This window comes from Lissotriton helveticus, chromosome 8, assembly GCF_964261635.1.
Source record: "Lissotriton helveticus chromosome 8, aLisHel1.1, whole genome shotgun sequence".
Lineage (NCBI taxonomy): Eukaryota > Metazoa > Chordata > Amphibia > Caudata > Salamandridae > Lissotriton > Lissotriton helveticus.
This window is the reverse complement of record NC_136069.1, coordinates 428,798,675-428,817,093: the sequence shown is the minus strand read 5'-3', so window position 1 is coordinate 428,817,093 and position 18,419 is coordinate 428,798,675. Positions and strand designations below refer to the sequence as shown.

General features: G+C 41.0%; 1 protein-coding gene across 6 annotated transcripts in view; it reads left to right on the top strand.

The window, feature by feature from the left end:
- Positions 1-18,419, top strand: part of ENOX1 (ecto-NOX disulfide-thiol exchanger 1) — a 2,394,477-nt gene that overhangs the window by 2,227,579 nt on the left and 148,479 nt on the right. For all 6 annotated transcript variants that reach the window (XM_078657297.1, XM_078657294.1, XM_078657296.1 and 3 more), the window contains one exon: positions 5,554-5,661. In XM_078657297.1, the coding sequence (XP_078513423.1) occupies positions 5,554-5,661 (108 nt within the window). The remainder of the gene's footprint in view (positions 1-5,553; positions 5,662-18,419) is intronic.

Here is an 18,419-nt window from a genome sequence, read left to right as displayed (position 1 = left end):
CTTTCTACATCAATTCCTTACGCCTGATTGAAGCAGGCGTAAGGATGACGCACCATGCATTGAATAGGTGGCTCCTGTGCATTGCAGGAGTCATGTCGCACTTGCGACATGACTCCTGCAATGCGCCGCCCGTACGTCGAGAGATGCGTCACGCATCCTCACTGCCTTGCACCATGGTGCGCTGCATCATAAATGCGGCGCACCATGGGTGGCGGAGCAGTGGCGCACTGTGGCGCATGTTAACTGGCGCATCCCTGGGGATGCGCCAGTTAACATAAATCTGCCCCGTATTGTCTATGTTCCAAGCAAATGGTGTTGTCTTGCATAGAGATAAATGTGGATTTAGGACCAAAGCGGTTGAATATTTGGGACATACAGTCAATGAAAATGGTATTCTTCCTAAGACAAGTCTAGTTGATTCAATTGTCAAATCAAAAGCTCCCACTGACAAAGCAGGTCTTAAATCGTTTCGTGGACTTTGCAAATTTTATCCGCGCTTTATACCTGATATTGCAAGTAGGTTAAGACCATTATCAAGAATGTTGATGAAAGGGGTTGCGTTTGAGTGGAGTGAGGAATGTCGGATTGTGTTTGAATGGGTCAAAAAACAACTTATTTCACCAAATGTACTTAAACATTATGACCCATCCCTTGCATGTACCCTTACTGTTGATGCAAGCAATGTCGGCTTGGGTGATGTTCTATCTCAGAAAAAGGAAGGGAATGTTAGAACCATTGGGTTTGCTTCCAGGGTGTTATCTCCATCTGAAAGTAAGTATTCGGTTATCGAAAAGGAGTTGTTGGCGTGCTGGTGGGCCGTGATGAAGTTTAGGAACTTCATTTGGGGAAAAAAATGTTGTCTCCAAACCGATCACAAATCCCTTGTCTTTATTCTTAGTGGGAAGAACGTTAGGAGTTTTACACCAAGGATTGCACGTCTGTCCTCGAAACTACTTCAGTTTGACTTTTGCGCTGAATATATTCCTGGAAATAAAAATGGTTGTGCTGATTTTCTTTCCCGTTCTTCTGACATTGCTGAAAAAGAATTTGTCACAGGGGAGGAGGATAGAGAAGAGTTTATTGTAGCAGCTGTAGATATCCCTCAATTGTGTTCTATCTCTGAAAATGATTGGTGTCAGACACTCGCTAGTGATTCTTCTATAGCTCAAGTTATAACATATGTGGAGAAGGGGTGGCCTAAAGAGAGGAATCCAAGTTGCTGATGAACTTACCATCAAAGATGGATTGCTGCTCGGAGAGGACAAACTTGTACCTCCCTTGTCTTTAAGATCTGCTCTTGTTAAACATGCCCATGAAGGACATTTAGGTGCCACTATGACAAAAAAAAGAGTGCTTCTTTCCTTTTGGTGGCCTTATATGGACAGAGATGGTGATGAATTTGTGAGGTCTTGTGTAATTTGTGCCAGTTGTGACAAAGCTGCCAAGCTCCGCACTCCTCCTCTCTCTCCTATCGAATTGCCTTCTGCACCATGGGTGAAGCTTGGTCTTGATATTGTAGGTCCTTTCAATGCTCTTGACACTTCATCCAGATTTGCTTTGGTACTCATGGACTATTACTCTAAGTGGCCTGAGATTAAGTTTGTGAGGGAAGTATCTTCAAAATCTGTGGTTGAGTTTCTTAATGAGATCTTTTTGAAGGAAGGTTTTCCTGAACTTTTAGTTACGGACAATCGTACACAGTTTATTGCTGCTGAAGTAGAATATTTTTTACAAATCTCTGGCGTAAAACATCTTAAAAGTTCATTGTATCACCCTCAGACTAATGGTCTGGTCGAGCATATGAACAGGGTGCTTGGAGAGTGCATTCAGTGGACGATTGCTAATAAATGTGTGGTTTCTAATTCTGTAAGAAGTATGCTCTGGTTTATCGCACTACCCCACATTCAACAACTGAGTTATTGCATGGTCAGAGAGCAACTACTATTTTCTGTCCTAGTTGGATGAGTAATTGGGTCAAAGGAAAACATTGGTCTGATGACAGTGTCAGGAGTCGAGTAGAAATGAATCAAAGAAAACAAAAAACTTATTTTGATTCAACTAAAAAGGTCAAAAGTATGGAGATACGTATGGGCGATTGGGTCCGTGTGAAGAAACCTGTCCATGTTAAGAAGGGTTTTTCCAAGTTCTCTTCACCAGTGAAGGTTGTGGATGTGAGAGGCAATTCGGTAAAACTTATGAATGGACAGTGGTGGAGCAAATGCTTGCTTGAAAAATCTTTACAACCTAAAGATTTGTCCTTCGAGAGGGGTGTTGGTGGAAGTAGTAATTGGAGAAGTGATGCTTTACACTCAGATTGTGCGGGCCAGTCTATCTTAAGGCGTAGTGCTCGAGTCAAAAATGTTCCTTTTAGTATAGAAATTAGATCTATTTCTTTTAGGTATAGAAATAGTTATGTTACCCTATTTATTTTGATTAATCTTTTCTTCATCCTTTTCTCTTTCCTTTTCTATTGCAGTTTTCATTCTCTCTTTATTCTTTTTCCCTGTTTTGTCTTTTCTCTTTTCTTCTTCTGTTCTGGGTTTTGTTTTTTAATTTTCCACGTTGTTTTTTCTTCATGTTTTTAGGAAAGACCAATGTAGTATCTTGTGCTTGTTTATGGAATTCTCCTTGATTAGAATATTACTGTAGGAGAGTTCTATCTTAGGGATTCCAACTTTGTCAGTTGGTGTCTCGCTGTGGTTCTTGATGGCTTAGTGAGCATTCCAGTGGCTTAGTGAGCACGGGGCCCATGTCTGGGCATACCCTTCCCACATAGAGTGAACAGCAAAACACACAAGATGATGGACGGAATGTTGCACAATGGCAAAACATTCACCCCCCAGTCACAGATCTGGGTTTAATCCACCGTTGGCAGATCTGTGACTGGGGGTGAATGTTTTGCCCTTGTGCAACATTCTGTCCATCATCTTGTGTGTTTTGCTGTTCAACCTATGTGGGAAGGGTATGCCCAGACGTGGGTCCCGTGCTCACTAAGCCACTGGAGTCAAGCTATCCTGGCTGAAGACGGCTGATACCCAGAAACCGGTCCTAGGATGCTTGATTCTGGTCCAGGGCAGACATGGCTTGGCAGTTCAGGCTGGACTGTTCCCATGAGGCACAGGGTCAAGACTGACTTGCATATGGCCATGTCTGAACTGGGGTGGCTTGGTGAGCAAAATAACGATGGATTAAACCCAGATCTGTGACTGGGGGTGAATGTTTTGCCATTGTGAAACATTCCGTCCATCATCTTGTGTGTTTTATCATACAATATGTGGCACTGAATCCTTCTAGGAAGTGGTCACATGGCCTTGATACTAATGACTTCATAATTATTTCCATTGCTGAAGTTAAAAGCCTCTTAAGTACACAATAATATAATAGCATCACAGTTAAATAAATGTCTATTTTACATTGTATTATTACATGGTAGGAATATTAAACGAGAACATCGTGCTACAAAAACTCCGAACAATAGTAGAAACCGAAATTATTGATACCACAAACCATCGTCACTGCAAAGTTACTCCTAGATTTTACACCAAGGATAGAATGCACTGCTAAAATTACAGGGAGACACACAAAATAAAGTTTTAAGAACAATAGTGGTTTTGTCCACCTGTGTTGAATCGTATAGGTCATGTATTGAATGCAAACTATGTTAGTGACTTACCTTATACTTAATCATTGTTAACACATTTTTATTATGATCACCTGTAAGGAATTATCACTCCTACAAAACACAGAGGTGAGGTTTTTATTCAAACACATAATTTTCCATGTTTTCACAATAAAACTTGGTGGGAAGGTGTTTAAAAATGTTTGTATTTATTTATTTCACTTTATAATTTATTCAGAAGAGGTGGCATTGCTCTACTGAATATTTCTCTTTTACAGAGCTGAAATGTCCCAGATCACAGTGGAAGCTGTTTATCTTCTTTTCATGGCATTGGTATTTGTACCACTGGGCCACGGGCCACAAAGGCAGTTCCAAGAGTCACATGGAGGAAGTGAGGTGTGTCAGCTGCTACCCTTATATGATGTCCTTAGTATCAAGGTCTGACTGTTTCCGGGTAGCAGGGTTGTAGCTATACAGTCAGTCTAAAAAGTGGGCCATGTGAAACCGAGGTGGTGAGGCTTGAGAGGTGCAGAAACTGTAAAACGCAGAAAGGAGCTCTCCCAGTGGAAGGAGGAAAGTAGCAGCCAGTATGATGCCCACACCATCATGGAGGCCTAAGTGAGAGGTTTTGAAAGTGGCATGGAGTCGAAGGAACATAGTCAGAGATTGTATGCCTCTAGGAAAAAGTTAGAGAGGTGCAGACAGTGTGACGTCGCAAGACTAGACTAGTCGCAAGACTAGACTATTTGTCCTTAATGTTGTAGGACTAGAGAGGAGTATTTAGTACGAGACTGAGAAGAGACTGTGTGCAAAGGTTAAAGAGATGCAGGTTGTGTGCCATACAGAGGAAAAGCCTTGCTAGGTGTAGGGTAAAAGGTTTCTGCAGGAGCAGAAAGGAAAAGAGCTATATAGGCCCGGTGTACTTTCTTTACTTTCCACTCCCCTAGCACCTGAAATAGAAGGCTATTTAGGAGCAAAGGGTGGGATGTCAGGGGGAGTCAACGGGTATGTGATGTCACTTACACTTCCCTTGGTGTTTTGTTAAATCAGAGTCAGGGCCGAACTGGGAACCCAAAACAGCCTTGGCAATTTTGTCAGATATGCCCCCCCCCACAGGGGCAGGAGGAGGGGCAAGTGGAGAGTTGCAAGTGTGAAACTTGTTACTGGGGGCTGATATTGCAACACTGCTGCAAAACCGACCCCCTCTCCCCCCTATAACAAACCCGGCCCCCTTGCTGCAGAACCAGCCCCCCCCCCCTTCCCCACCCTTCCAGCCTCCCGGGGAATGCCCGCTGCCCGCTATGGCCAGTTTGGCCCTGATCGGAGTCTATGATCTGACATAGGATACATTGAAAGAAATGCTTAATAATTACCATAATGGTTCTATTGAATGCAGTCTGGACTTTTGCTTTATTCACAAAATTAAAACATGTGTTGTCTTTTCAAGAGGAGTTTCAGACTTCTTGGCTGAACTCTGGAGGATAATGTTTCCCTGAAACACAGTGGCTTCTTGCCAGGGACTAATTATAAGAAACCGATGTTTACTGAACTATACTGGCTTTTGGCCAAAAACGAATTATGTGAAAGGTTTATGCTCATGTGGGGTGTGCAGTTTTGTCTGAGTTGGGCTTAACCCAAAATAGTACTTAAGAAGTTATAAAACAGTCAACTCATCTGCAAAACATGTACGGGAAATATTGTTTTAATGTGACAAGCGGCATAAACTACCCTTGCTGTACATTACTATAGCTGCTGAACAAACAGTAATAGAAGAGGCTTCACACCTGCTTTATTATTTTGTTTGGCTGAGGCACAGTCGCCTGAACAGCAGCAGTCGGAATTGAAATATCTTGTGCAGTGCATCTTGTTGGAGAGTTAATTCATTTCCACACTGAGCCATGAAACCAATCAATTATATTGTATCATTTGCACAGCAACTGCTGACTGTACAAGAAGAACTGGGTCAGAAAAACATGGAGCTCAGAAAAGCAAAGGAAGAGCAAACGAAAACACAGGCCTTACTGAAAGTACTACGTGCACAGGTAAAGCAACTTACAGTAATAATATTAATGAGTGAAATCTATAAACTAACTACTGTGAGGTTAATTACTCCTGGGTAAAATCAAAATTTATTTTTTTCTTATACGTTATGAGGTGCCTCGTATGTACATAAAATAACTCATCTTACTGTACTCCTCTAACCCCCCCCTTCCTCCCCGCCCCGATATTGTGAAGTTTAATTTCTGGAGCAGTCTTGGCTTTTAATGAAGAATGCTTTAGTCTTCATCTTGGTTAAATCCCTCTATGAAATTAGGAAAGAATTGACAACTCAGGTAAAAATGCACAAAATGTCACAGTGCACTATTCAAGAACCAGATATGTATTAACAAATGTGTTAACTATAGGTGCTCTAGACATGCCTGCCCTTTTTACAAGACATACAGAATGTTGAATTTATTCCTCTGCTCCAATTGGACATCAACAATAGATGTCAGGTGCAGGGTGGATATTTGAGAGTAGTGCTAAACTGTCCTCTGTGTTACACACTCTAGCTGGTTAGTTGAGTGTTATTTGTAGTTTGTTAATTTCCTATTCGGGAGAGGTTCAAGTAACTACTGAGATCCAATTGAGATTTGACTAGTTTTTTGGTCATTTGTAAGTATGGCCTCATTGCAAGTGAGCCGGAATCTTGATTTCTTTTCGACCTTTGGCCCCCCCCAAATGTACTCATAATCCAAGTATCTGTAATTCTGGTGGGGAGTCACACGTAAACCAGCGTAAGATGCCAAAAAAAGACACAAAATTGCACATACTACCCAAACTGCCATTTCCTGACTCTCATTTCCAAAATGAACACAAGGAAGCATTTTGCCTCAAAAATAGTGTGAAATTAGGCATGCAGACATTTTGATGAAAGTGTGGCAATCTAAACTCTGTCTTTCTCTTGCCTTTCAGTTTCCCTACTGATCAAACTTATTTTTTTAGCTTTTCATCCCACATTTCCTATTTTTGTTCACCTTTCTCACTTAGGGGGTCATTAGGATGACGGGTCGGACTTAGTCCGCCCACCATCCTATCGGAAATCGGGACCGCCCGCCATAAGGGTGGGGGTCCCGTGGGGGGTATTAGGATGTGCCCGCCACAGTGGCGGGCACATCCTGCATTTTTAGCATTGTGGCGGGCGGTGCTCTCAGCACCGCCCGCCACAATTTTAAAAATGCATTACAGCATTTGCATAAACAAAGCGTCAGGCACCGCGCGGTGCCTGCCGCTTTGTTTATGAAAATGAAGGGAGGTACCACCGGTACCCCCCGTGTGCAACCCCCACCCCTCCTTTCCAGAGTGAAGACCGCATGCCTTTGCCGCCACGGAAAGGCATGTCTGAAAGCCTATGATAATATGGCATATGGTTGGCGATGTCTAATAGACACCGCCACCATATTAAACCTTTTCCGCCCCGGCCGCAAGGCGACCGGGGCGTAAAAGCGGCGGACGGTCTTTCCGTCTGCCGCGGTCCCCCCGCCATTCTAATATGGCGGGGGAATTCTGGAGAGGATGTCGGGCGGATTGCCCCCGCCAGGCCGGCGGTGGCTACCGCCAGCCTGGCGGGGCAATCCGCCCGACATCATAATGGGCCCCTTAATGTCAAATTACACTGTTCCTGTTCTTTAATTTTCTTTTTTCCTGCTTATCTGATTTTGTTATTTTGTTGTCCTTCTGTCAGCCGTTCACTGCAGGTGTATGACTGCCCACAGGGGTTGGGTGCAGGTCCTGCAGCCAAACCCACGTCATGCACAGCTGAACGCCATGTGCAGAGGGGGTTTTGCCGTCTGGCGGAGATTGGGCACTTGGCCTTGTCGCAGGACAGATTTTACTTCCAACCCCATACTCTGCATGGTCGAACCTCATGGTTGGTCGGGGGGCATCCATGAGGAGTTTGGTGCAGGACCTGGCCGCAAACCAAACTTTGTGGCCAACTCCTTGCTGCATACGGCCGAAAGCAATATTCATAGGGCATTGCCAACTATTGGTGAACAGAAATTCACTAACAAAAACAAAGGTTAAAGTGGCATCATAGGTGTGGTAGAAAACATTTACTTTATGTTAAAAAAAATCCAGAAATTCACTGTCAAAAACAAAGATTAAAGTGACATAAAAGGTAACGGTAAAGTACAAAGATTTTAGCTTCCTTTGAAAAAACCCTAGAAATTCATTGAAAACAACAAAGGTTATAGTGCCATTATAGTTAATTATTGAAATAATACAAACATTAACATTGAAACATAAAAAAACAGACATTCACGAGTTATTGTTTACTGAGCAAACAATAACTTGCGCCCTACCATGCACTGCTTATGACCTCACATATTACATCACTCATGACATGTTAAATGATATAATTGATGACATTACTGACGACATCTCAAATGACTTTGGGAAAGTGTAGCAATAAGATAGTGTGTTTTGTTCATGATTTGGAAGAGGGATGAATATTACATTTTTTTAAATAAATATTGTTATTTTCTGGTAAATGGTCTCCTCTTTTCTAGTTCATAGGTGTTAGAAATTGGGTTTCTGATTGGCAGAGGTATATCCCCTATCCAAGCAGGAGCCACAATCCTAGTCAAGGTACGGTAGTACACACAAGAAGTTTTCCTGTGCTCACCTTCCGGTAGCTTGGCACAGAGCAGTCAGATTAAGCTAAAGAAGCAATGTGTAAAGTATTTATGCTCACACACACATACACACACAGTAACAGTCAGTGAAAACACCACAAAAGTACTCCATAATAGTTTAGAAGAATAGCCAATATTTAACTGAGTAAAACAAGATCAAAATGATAAACATCTAACATAAACAAGTCAAGATACGAATTTTGCAAAAGTAAGTCAAAATGCAGTGCCTAGAAATCAATAGCTCCAACTGGGGCTAACTGGTTGCTCTGGACCGGGGCAAATCCAAAAGTTCCGTATGACAACGATGGAGCGAGAGCCTAATACAGAAGTCACAGAGAACCGCTGCCAGTACTTTGGATGTGTTGAAGCTCAGGGACGATGAATTGAGCAAGGGAGGGGATATGTCACTGTCGAAGGCGATGCGTCATTTTCCGAATTCGGACAACGTTGTGTGTGCGTCGATGTCAATCAGTCAGTCAGTCAAATTACTTTTATTTGATAAATTAAAATCATAAAAAGACAGAGGTATATATATATACAGCTGACATATACAACATTAAAAATTATACATTAATTAAAAGATCCGATAAAATTTGATAAAAATTCATCACTAGAAAAGTACAAAACATCTCAATTATAATATAATACTTCATAGTGCCGTAAGTCTAAAATGCATTAATTCCAATAAAATTCCACTTCAAATAGATGGGGCACAGATGCTCTTGTTCTTAATCCGGACACCAGCAACTAAAAAACTTGCAACATGAAATATAATACGAGGACTATTTAACAATTGTAAATACAGGAGGGCTGGCCTAACCTGTAAGAATCCCGCCTCCCGCAAAATGGGAAGCAAAAACTTCTTCCTGATGTCCAAGTAGTATTCGCAAAACATAATAAAGTGCAAAGTGTCCTGTGCCGAGAAGTTATCACATTTACAAGGGCTGGAATTTTCTGGAGTGCCCCACGAGGGAAAACAGCCTAATGTCAAATGAATCAGGTTAAAACAAAATCTAGTTAACAGGTGCCGATGAAAGGGCCGATTCACAATAGTAAGATAGGGCTCAAGTCCAGGGGAGCTAGCTAAAACATAATTCGCTCTAACAGTAGGTTTCCTCATTTCCACCTCCTCCCTCTCCAACGACAACAAATTCAACAAAGCATTTTTGTCTGTAAAATATCCTCTCTTGTAATAGTTTCTGGAGAAGAAAAAAGCTCAGGTCGCCCTATTTTAAGACAGCTTGATTTAATGTACGCCAGCCATGGTATCCTACTGGCTTTATCCAACGAAAGGCAATCTTTAAGGATCATATGATTCAGGGAAATTTCATGATTAAGCCAGGTCTTCATCCAACAGGTTAGGGGGGCATTTTTATTAAGTCTGTAACATACCCCACCCCCAAATCTGTGTGAATGGTATGAGTGGGAGTATATTGTGGCACTGTTAAGACTGACCTTAGAAATTTATTTTCAATCACCTGAATTCTGTCTTGGGGCGAATAGCCCCATATCGAGGAGCCATAAGTGGCTACCGGTAGACATGCGTCGATGTCAAGAAGTGTGTTGCATACAGCTGATGCGTCGGTAGAACTGCTGTGTTGTGTCTGGGTCTGAGGACGGTGCATCGAAGATGTCGGCAATGAGGTGTTGGTAGCAGCGGTGACGTGAAGGCACTGCATCAGCAAGGTCGCAGTTGAGTTATAAGTTGAATTAGTTGCATCACAGACGGCAAGCTGTATCTGCTGCTCCAGTGCTGGCAGTGTAGATGCATCAGGATTGCAGGGAAATGCGCTGGTTCCGATCGATGCTTCAGTGTTGATGTGGTAGTTTCTTGGGTTGCAGCACCAAACACTCACTTCCAAGTGCCCAGGCCTGGATCTGGCACCCCTTGGCAGAGTAGGACTCACAGCAGAGTAGCTCAGGTGCTGGTAGCAAGAGGCAGGTGTGGTCTTTGATATACCTGAGACTTCAGAAGCAGGAGGTAAGCCCAACAAGCTCTTGGAGAATCTTTAAAGATGCAGGATGTAAAGAGTCAAGTCCAATCCTCTCACTTCCAGGCAAGAAGCAGCAGGCAGACAGCCAACACAGTAAAGCAAGCGGCAAAGTGGCAGTCCTTCCTGGCAGCACAACAGCTCTTCTTCCTGGTAGAATGTCGTCAGTTCCAGAAGTATTCCGAATTTATGGTGTCAAAGGTCCAGTACTTATTCCCATTTTAACCTTTTAAGTAGGGAGACTTCAAAGAAAGGTATTTGCAGTGCACAAGACCCTGTCTTTCCTTGCCCTGGCTCCAGACACACTACAGGAGGGTATGCAGCTCTTTGTGTCAGCCCTATTCAGGTGCAAGTGTCAGCTCCTCCCTCTCATTTTGCGTGAAAGACGCAACAGCCTGGTGATTGGCCATAAGGATATGCAGGGCACATCTCATCTCCCTTTGGGTGTGACTGTCTAGAGGGAATTCGCAAAACCCAGCTGTCTCCAACTCAGACGTATATTCCAGAGACAAGCAGAGGCACAGAATAGTTAAAGTAAGAAAATGCCAACTGTTCAGGGCATTAACAGAAGTTAATATCCTCATCAATTAACCTTAAGGTTTACTGGTGGCACACACAAACAGTATTGAGATTAATATGGTTTAACTGATCTTTTCTAATGAGCAATTAACTTGCTTCTGTGTGAACCATTTTTATTTTTGGGCCATGACATTTTTAACTATTATTTTTACATTGACATTTTTTTCTTTTATTTTTCTTTTAGGTTAATGGGAAGTGGGAATATTAAAAATGTGACATTTAAACTCGGAAATATATTTGGTGTTATAAGCTTAGCCTGTTCATTATATAAGCAGATCTGATATAGTAGTATGATTCCCAGGCAGTTAAACATATGTTTTGAATTGTGATATTAAAATTTCCCTTTTTTGTTTGGTGAACTTTTGGGTTAGTCTTTAAGAGATAGTTTGCTGTCAGTTCCTGAATCTGTATGTGTATTTATTTCCATATTACTTCTAGATTTTGATATCTTTAAAGTACTTAAATGTAATGTTTCTATCCATTTCAAATGAAACCAGGTGTGTGTATGTGTGTGTGTGCATGTGTGTCCTAAAATACTGCAATTAAAGGTATAAAGAAAATTAGCCCTGCACTTTCACACCCAGCACCAAACTCGCATTTTAAGTCAGTGGTTCCCTGTAGGTAGTCTACTTCAACAATGGACAAATAGCCAGTCAAACCTTCATGGAACTATCATGCTCCAGTATTTTTTTCATAAAACATTCCATTTCTTTATTTGTGATTCTTTTCAACATTATTTGTATATTATAATATTCAAACAGCCCAATATCCAAAATAGCCAATCTATTCTAAAAGGTAAAGTAAGACCAAAAGCCTAGCTTTGCTACTTTTCGGTATTCGCAAAGGTAAGTTACAAGTAGTATCTTTACGACTGCAGAGTTTCTGCACTTTGGCGGAATGTCTACACTTGGAGCGGATATATTTATATTATTTTATTATATTCATATTTATATAATATACACACACACACAAATATATTGTCTCCCTTGGAGAAATCATGCAGCAAAACTAATGCCATTTTGCTAAAAACATCATAATTCTGTTCCCTTGTACATAGATGCCAAATGCAATGAATGTATACATTTTATATGAAACCCAACTATAGTTTTGAATAGTGACAACAACTCTTGGGCACATCTTGTTTGGAGAACAACACTTTCCATGTATATAATGGTACACATATTGATTTATGTACAGAACCAAACAATCCATATTTCTATTGCGGATAAGAACTATTGTACTCTCAGTAAAACTCTTTACCATAATGTAGGAAAATCGAGAATAGAAACACAGCTATCAGCTATTCACAAATTGACAAATAGTTGAATACAAAGTTTTTCTAAATTAAATTCAAACCAATCTTCAGTTCATAGATATTTTTTCTCGAATTATCTTTTCATCTCTAGATTATATTACAAGCAAGGGTTGATAGTATATCAAAAATGACCTACAAATTTGACATGACACCCCATCATTAAATTCTAATGTATCGGTGTAATATTATGCTATTTCTTCCATATAACACTATCATATAAATGTGGATAGTTCTGCATTCTTATTCATTTCTTTCATTCATTATGTTATCATTTTAATGTTACTAACTTTCACAAATATTTGAACACTTTAGGGCTTGCATACTCTAGACCAGATAAAATTACATAATTTGCACCTCAATCTTGCTTGGTCATTATTTAGAGGTAGCTTTCACTGTCTCCTAACGTCTAAGGATCAACTCTCTTTTCATACATAAAATATATGAGTGGGCAGACATTCAATAATTTAAGATGACGACAAACTCAATCAGGTCAATTTGTTCTTAATGTTAGTGAAGTCAGTCTGAACAATTTGTATATTAAGGGGTCGATTCCGATCCTGAAAAAAAACATCCGTATGATTCGCATCTGGAGCACTCTCCGTACGAATCGTAAACATGCCGTATGACCCGACGAGTACGATCTGGACCGGAGTATGAGGACGCGATTCGTACGGTCCACGTCAGGTAAGGGCTATTCGTACGGAAAAGCACACAGTCACATACACACCGTACGGACCGTACACCCCATGATCGCAGGGGTACGGTGCGTACCCCTGCAATCATGGGGTGTACGCACCGTACACCCAGCGAACATGGGGTACGGTGCGTACACCCAATGATCGCGTGATACGGTGCGCACACCCCATGATCGCAGGGTACGGTGCGTACACCTATTTAACTACAGGGAGGAAATCGGTCTGTTTGGTGTGACAGTGGAATCTCCATACCCAGTTCACCAGTTATACATAGCTTGTCCATTACCTGGCTTGAGACAAGTATCCATCAGCCCACCCATTTGGCGGATTTCCTCCCTGTAGTTAAATAGGTTTATGTTTAGGGGTGTGGAGTAAATCTGGTCTTTAAATACTGTCCCCTAGACCCTCCCTCACATTTCAGATTATAGTACGGTGCGTACACCCCATGATCGCAGGGGTACGCACCGTACCCCTGCGATCATGGGGTTTACGCACCGTACCCAGGGGGGGGGGCGTTCCGTACCTGTTTCGAGGCAAACTCGGCTTCTCCGGATGTTTTTGGCTCCCGTAGAAAAAGCGTCATACGGTGCGTACCTGACACGAATCGTACTTGCTGGGTCGGGGAAACTAACCGGGAACCGTACGGATGTCGCGTACAGCGGGTTCCGATGAACATTCGTACGGGGATTAGATTCGTACGGTCTTTGTATGATTCGTACGGAGTCCAGCTCCTGGTACGAATCGTACTTCGTCGTACGTACGGGGGACGTTGCAGGGTACGATTCGTACGGGAAAAACGCTCCGTACGGCTATTCGGAGCGTTTTTTCCCGAATCGGAATAGACCCCTAAGTGTAGCTCAAAATTTAAGGTACTTGAATAAGTTGAGGAACCTCCAGAGATTTTTACCAAACTTTCCCAGTAGGAAGCATTTAAAGACCCACTGTTGTTTCATGCATACATCTATGGTGAACAGACATATAATCCAAGTTCAGAACAATTGGTGCCGTTAGATCTTTAAGTTAATGGCATCAGTCTAAACAATGTTTTCGTTCAGCATAGTGAATTTGAGATACATATCAATCAGGCATTTGTTAAGCGCTACTACTCACCCGTGAGGGACTCAAGGCGCTAGGAGTGGGGGGGATGCATGACAAAAACACTTCCATGGTCTCGTTACGCTCTCTACTTACAATGTCTGCAAATTAATACAATGAAGATGATAGTAAAGAGCATCACAGCGTATTACTTTTGAACCAAAATATTTGAATATTCAAGCTTTTACAAAAAAAAAAATTAAATCATATATTGTATATTCCTGCAGTATCGAACTCACAAACCTAGAATTGGAACTACAATTTTGAAAGGATATGTCTTATATTTCTTTCCACTCCTACAACATGACAAACCATTGCCCCCATCCATTACAAATCTACAATGTTTACATTTCATACATTTGTAACATACACTAGGAAGTCTAGAGAGCCACTGTGTGCCCTCCAAGTGACTATGTTTTTGTTTAGTATACTTAATAGTGTCACTTGTGCTCAAAATTGATTTTAAAGTCAGTGCTCAATGGAACTCTAATCAGATTTTGCTTTAGATCATTAGTTAAAGTGAGCACTGTCCAATGTTTTGCCAAACATTTAAGAATGCAGTCTTTGTGGACTGCTGACGGGCTTTTAATAGACCCACATGTGAAATAGTTTTAGCTCTGACTTTAGCTTGCTCTACTACCTGGGGGTTGTTACCCCTTTGAAGGTTGAAAAAATGTACTAACTATAAAGGTTTCATCTTTTGTATATTCTGATTCTAAGCTGCTGTTCCTTTTGGCCCTAAGAATTCCCCATAAGGAATATTGTCTTTCCTTTTCTGAGAATGGGCTGATTTAGCATGAAGTATTGTGTTTACAGATGTGAGTTTTCTGAACATCCTGTACAGTAAAGTCTTATTTTTCTATATAAAGCTACTTGTCTAGGAACACTATCCTATTGTGGTGGGATTCTAGACTTAGAGTCACAATAAATTCATCATCATTCAGATATTCACATTCTTAATTCAATGCTGGTGCCTTTCTATATCATGACAATATCATCTATATACCTGCCCCAGTATATCACTCTGTCTGAAGAGTGTGCATGGCCACACCAGGCATAATCCATCTAATAAAGTCCCATAAATGGGTTTGCATGAAAATGAGTAAACCTCAAGCTCATCACAGTCCCACCTCTTTTGTTGGTACAATCTATCTTCACACAAAAAGTTGTTCTTTAAGACAAATTCAGTTAAGTCTAAAACCATTCAGGAATGCTTATGCTAGCTCACTGATGTCACAAATAGAAAACATCTCCTTGTCTCTAATCCTTCCCCATATTTATTGCTAGTATACAAACTAGATACATCCATAGGTTGTTTCAGAGCCAAATTGATTGCATAATTAACTTGCCAATTAATATTGACACTGATGCAATTTTTATTGTCTTCAGTGAACTGTGACACCTGACCTTTTTCTAGTTAAAAATAAATTATCAGTCAAAATTTGTATTATAAATAAACCTATCTTAATCCAAATATTAACAATGAAAATAAGCAAAACAATAGTAAAATTATAGTATTTCTGCAACTACTTCAATTCTTACACCATGTGAGGAAAATACAATGCACACATTTCTCTGTACAACCTGAGCCACAGTCTATTGTCGGGAAGAACAATTTGGGGGCGGGACACAGAAATGTGCGTTGGGTGCATGGATCCGCCCTAATAAAAATAAAAACGAAGCGGGTGCACCTGTGCTTGTTTAAAAATTAGCCACCTGGGAGGGCCAAATCCCATGGTCTAAAATATTACATGTGATGGGGGCCCTGTAGCCCGGGGACCACCATTCCTCGGTGCTACAAAATAAATGGGTGAGGGAGCTCAAAGGTTTGTCTAAGCCCCAATGATTACCACCCTCTGGGGCTTTTTATATTTTGAGAGGGGGGCCGCGTGGTCTCCATTCTGGAGCAGTCAAAAGCCTTGGGGAACACCACACCCCAGGAGCGGCTCCTGCTGTGTCTCGGGGTGTCTACCCCAGGATACTGCTGTTTAGTATGGAAGGGCGGGAGTCGAGGTTCCCGTTGTGTCATAGCAAACTTTAGGGCATAGTAACAAGTGCCATTTTGCTGCAATTTTTTTTTTAACTATATCGCCCTATTTACTAGGTGACGCTAAGATGCATTATTGCATGTTAGCAGCCGGTTTGCTAAAGGCTCGCCTCGTATCTCCAATGAGTTGCAATGTAGGTGTTCTCAGTGGCAAGATAGGTGCTTCTATGAGAATATAAAAAGGAAGAGGGAGGCATGACAACAGCGTTGTATTTACAAGGCGGCCCTTGATTTGAGGACTGATAGGAAACCTCTCGCTAATTGCAGTTTATGTCGGATCCTAACATCTGTTCTGAAGTAGACTTAAGCATGTTTAATATGCAAGGTGGATTGATATGTTGAGTCCACAGTCTTTTATTAATAAGCTTTTCACTTGCGAACATACATTATTGCGGTATTTCTCGCGATAGTGGGTGCATATTTACAAGGACAGCATTATAATTATCATCGCTTTAGCGTTAATAAAGTGTCATTAAAGCGGCCATAATGGCTTAATAATAGGCTTTTGAGAATTTGTGAGAATTCCAATAGAAGCCCAGGTTTACACCGGAACATGTTAACGTTGTCCTTGATAATATGCCCCCAAGTTTGCTATGGCAGGGCGAGAGCCTAGGCTCTCACTCTTGCATAGCAAACAGCACTCTTGAAAAAATCTTCCGGTCAGATAACAAAGGATTTTGAAGTCCATTATCGCAGTTTTAGTTGTAGTTTGCTGCCGTTAAAGCGGCAACAATTTGAACGCTTTCCTTGTAAATATGCCACTAAGTTTTGTAAGGTCCACAATCCAATCTCTAATTTAAATAGGCACAAAGTATTTAGTGAAGTGCATTGTGAATCGTGAAGCAACACTATCTAATTGTGATCGATAAAGAATTCGAAGAGTTGTGTACTTCTTTTGCTCGTAATGTACGTAGGGGCAAATTTACAAGTCCCTTGTGTCACTATTGCATCACTTTTAGCATGGGAAAAGTGACGCGAAAGTGGCGCAAGGGGATTGTAAATCTGCTACACAGTGTTCTGTCTTAGTTTGCTTTCCTGTCTGTCATGTAGAGGATCCTGGATAAATATAACTGTTTCTGTACAGCCACTACCTTTCAACCCTACCCCCAAACTGCTTACTGCCTGTTACCATAGTAACAGTTCATGGAACACTTAAGTGAGTACACAGGTTACAAGTTCACCACACAATGTTGCTAATCCAAACAGTTACTGTGATGGAGTTTGTAAAATTTTCCATAAGAACCGTTAATCGCAGCTACAGACTCTGGTAAAGAGCTGGTAAAGAGTTAGCCTCAGGATTATACTTTTAGTTATAAACATAATTTCTATTTTTAATTGTTTAATATTTTCTAAGCATATGATTATTACACTAAATAATAGTGAAATATTGTCAGAAAAAGAAGACATATATACTTTTTTCTTTATTATTTTTTATTGAAACAACAATAAATAAGTAAATAACTAGAAATGTAACTTTAAGATAACAATATAATAAATAACTAGAAACATAACTTTAACATAACAATATGATAAACAAAATGTGAAATGGACTCCAATAGAAGGAGGGTAGGTAACCTGCAAAACAAAAATGAAAATAAGTGTTTAAAATTAGATCGATGTGACTGAATGAGGTCAAAGATCACAAATTAAGGTAACACTTGGCAATATTTGGTTATTTGCACGTCTGCAGTGTGCCTGATACATTCCACCTCTCTTACAGGCCCGCATTGAAGAGGTGTCAGTACGGAAGTGCCTACTATGTCAGATTTACAGTATGGACCAGCAGGTCTTTAAAATGATTCAGAGTTGAGACAGAATTAGGTGAGGGATCACGTCATTATGCAGGACAATATTGCTTATTTCGAACACATTTAATTGGAGGCATTGTGTATCTAGGCTGCTCTGCTTACCTTGTGTAAACACTGTGGCGAACAGAGTTCACAACTTGATTTTTGCTTTGGTTCTACACTGCTGACTGTATTAAATTCACCTTGTTTTTTTATCGGCAGAGTGGACAGCAGCGTCCATAACTTTAAAAGAGAAAAAGAAACAATGTGAGAGAGAGTGAGAGAGAGAAAGAGAGAAAAAACAACATTAAAAGAGAAAGAAAGTAATAGATGGACCAGGAGAGGTAGAGTTAATACTGGAGAAAATCTTCGTAGCTCACCTTTTTGCCTCAGTTGTGTGTCCAAGCACGTGCCGGTTCATAGTGCACCCTTAAGTTTAGTGATCTGAAAGATAGTATAGAGTTAGTAATAGCAGAGTACATACAACTGCACAAGTATATTTCTGATTTATGTCTTTGCACACTCAGGATACTGTATTACATCAACTTCCACTGCAAGGAGGTGTCTGTGCGCTCTTTTTCTCCCAAAGTACTATACCCCATGCCCTTCCACTGC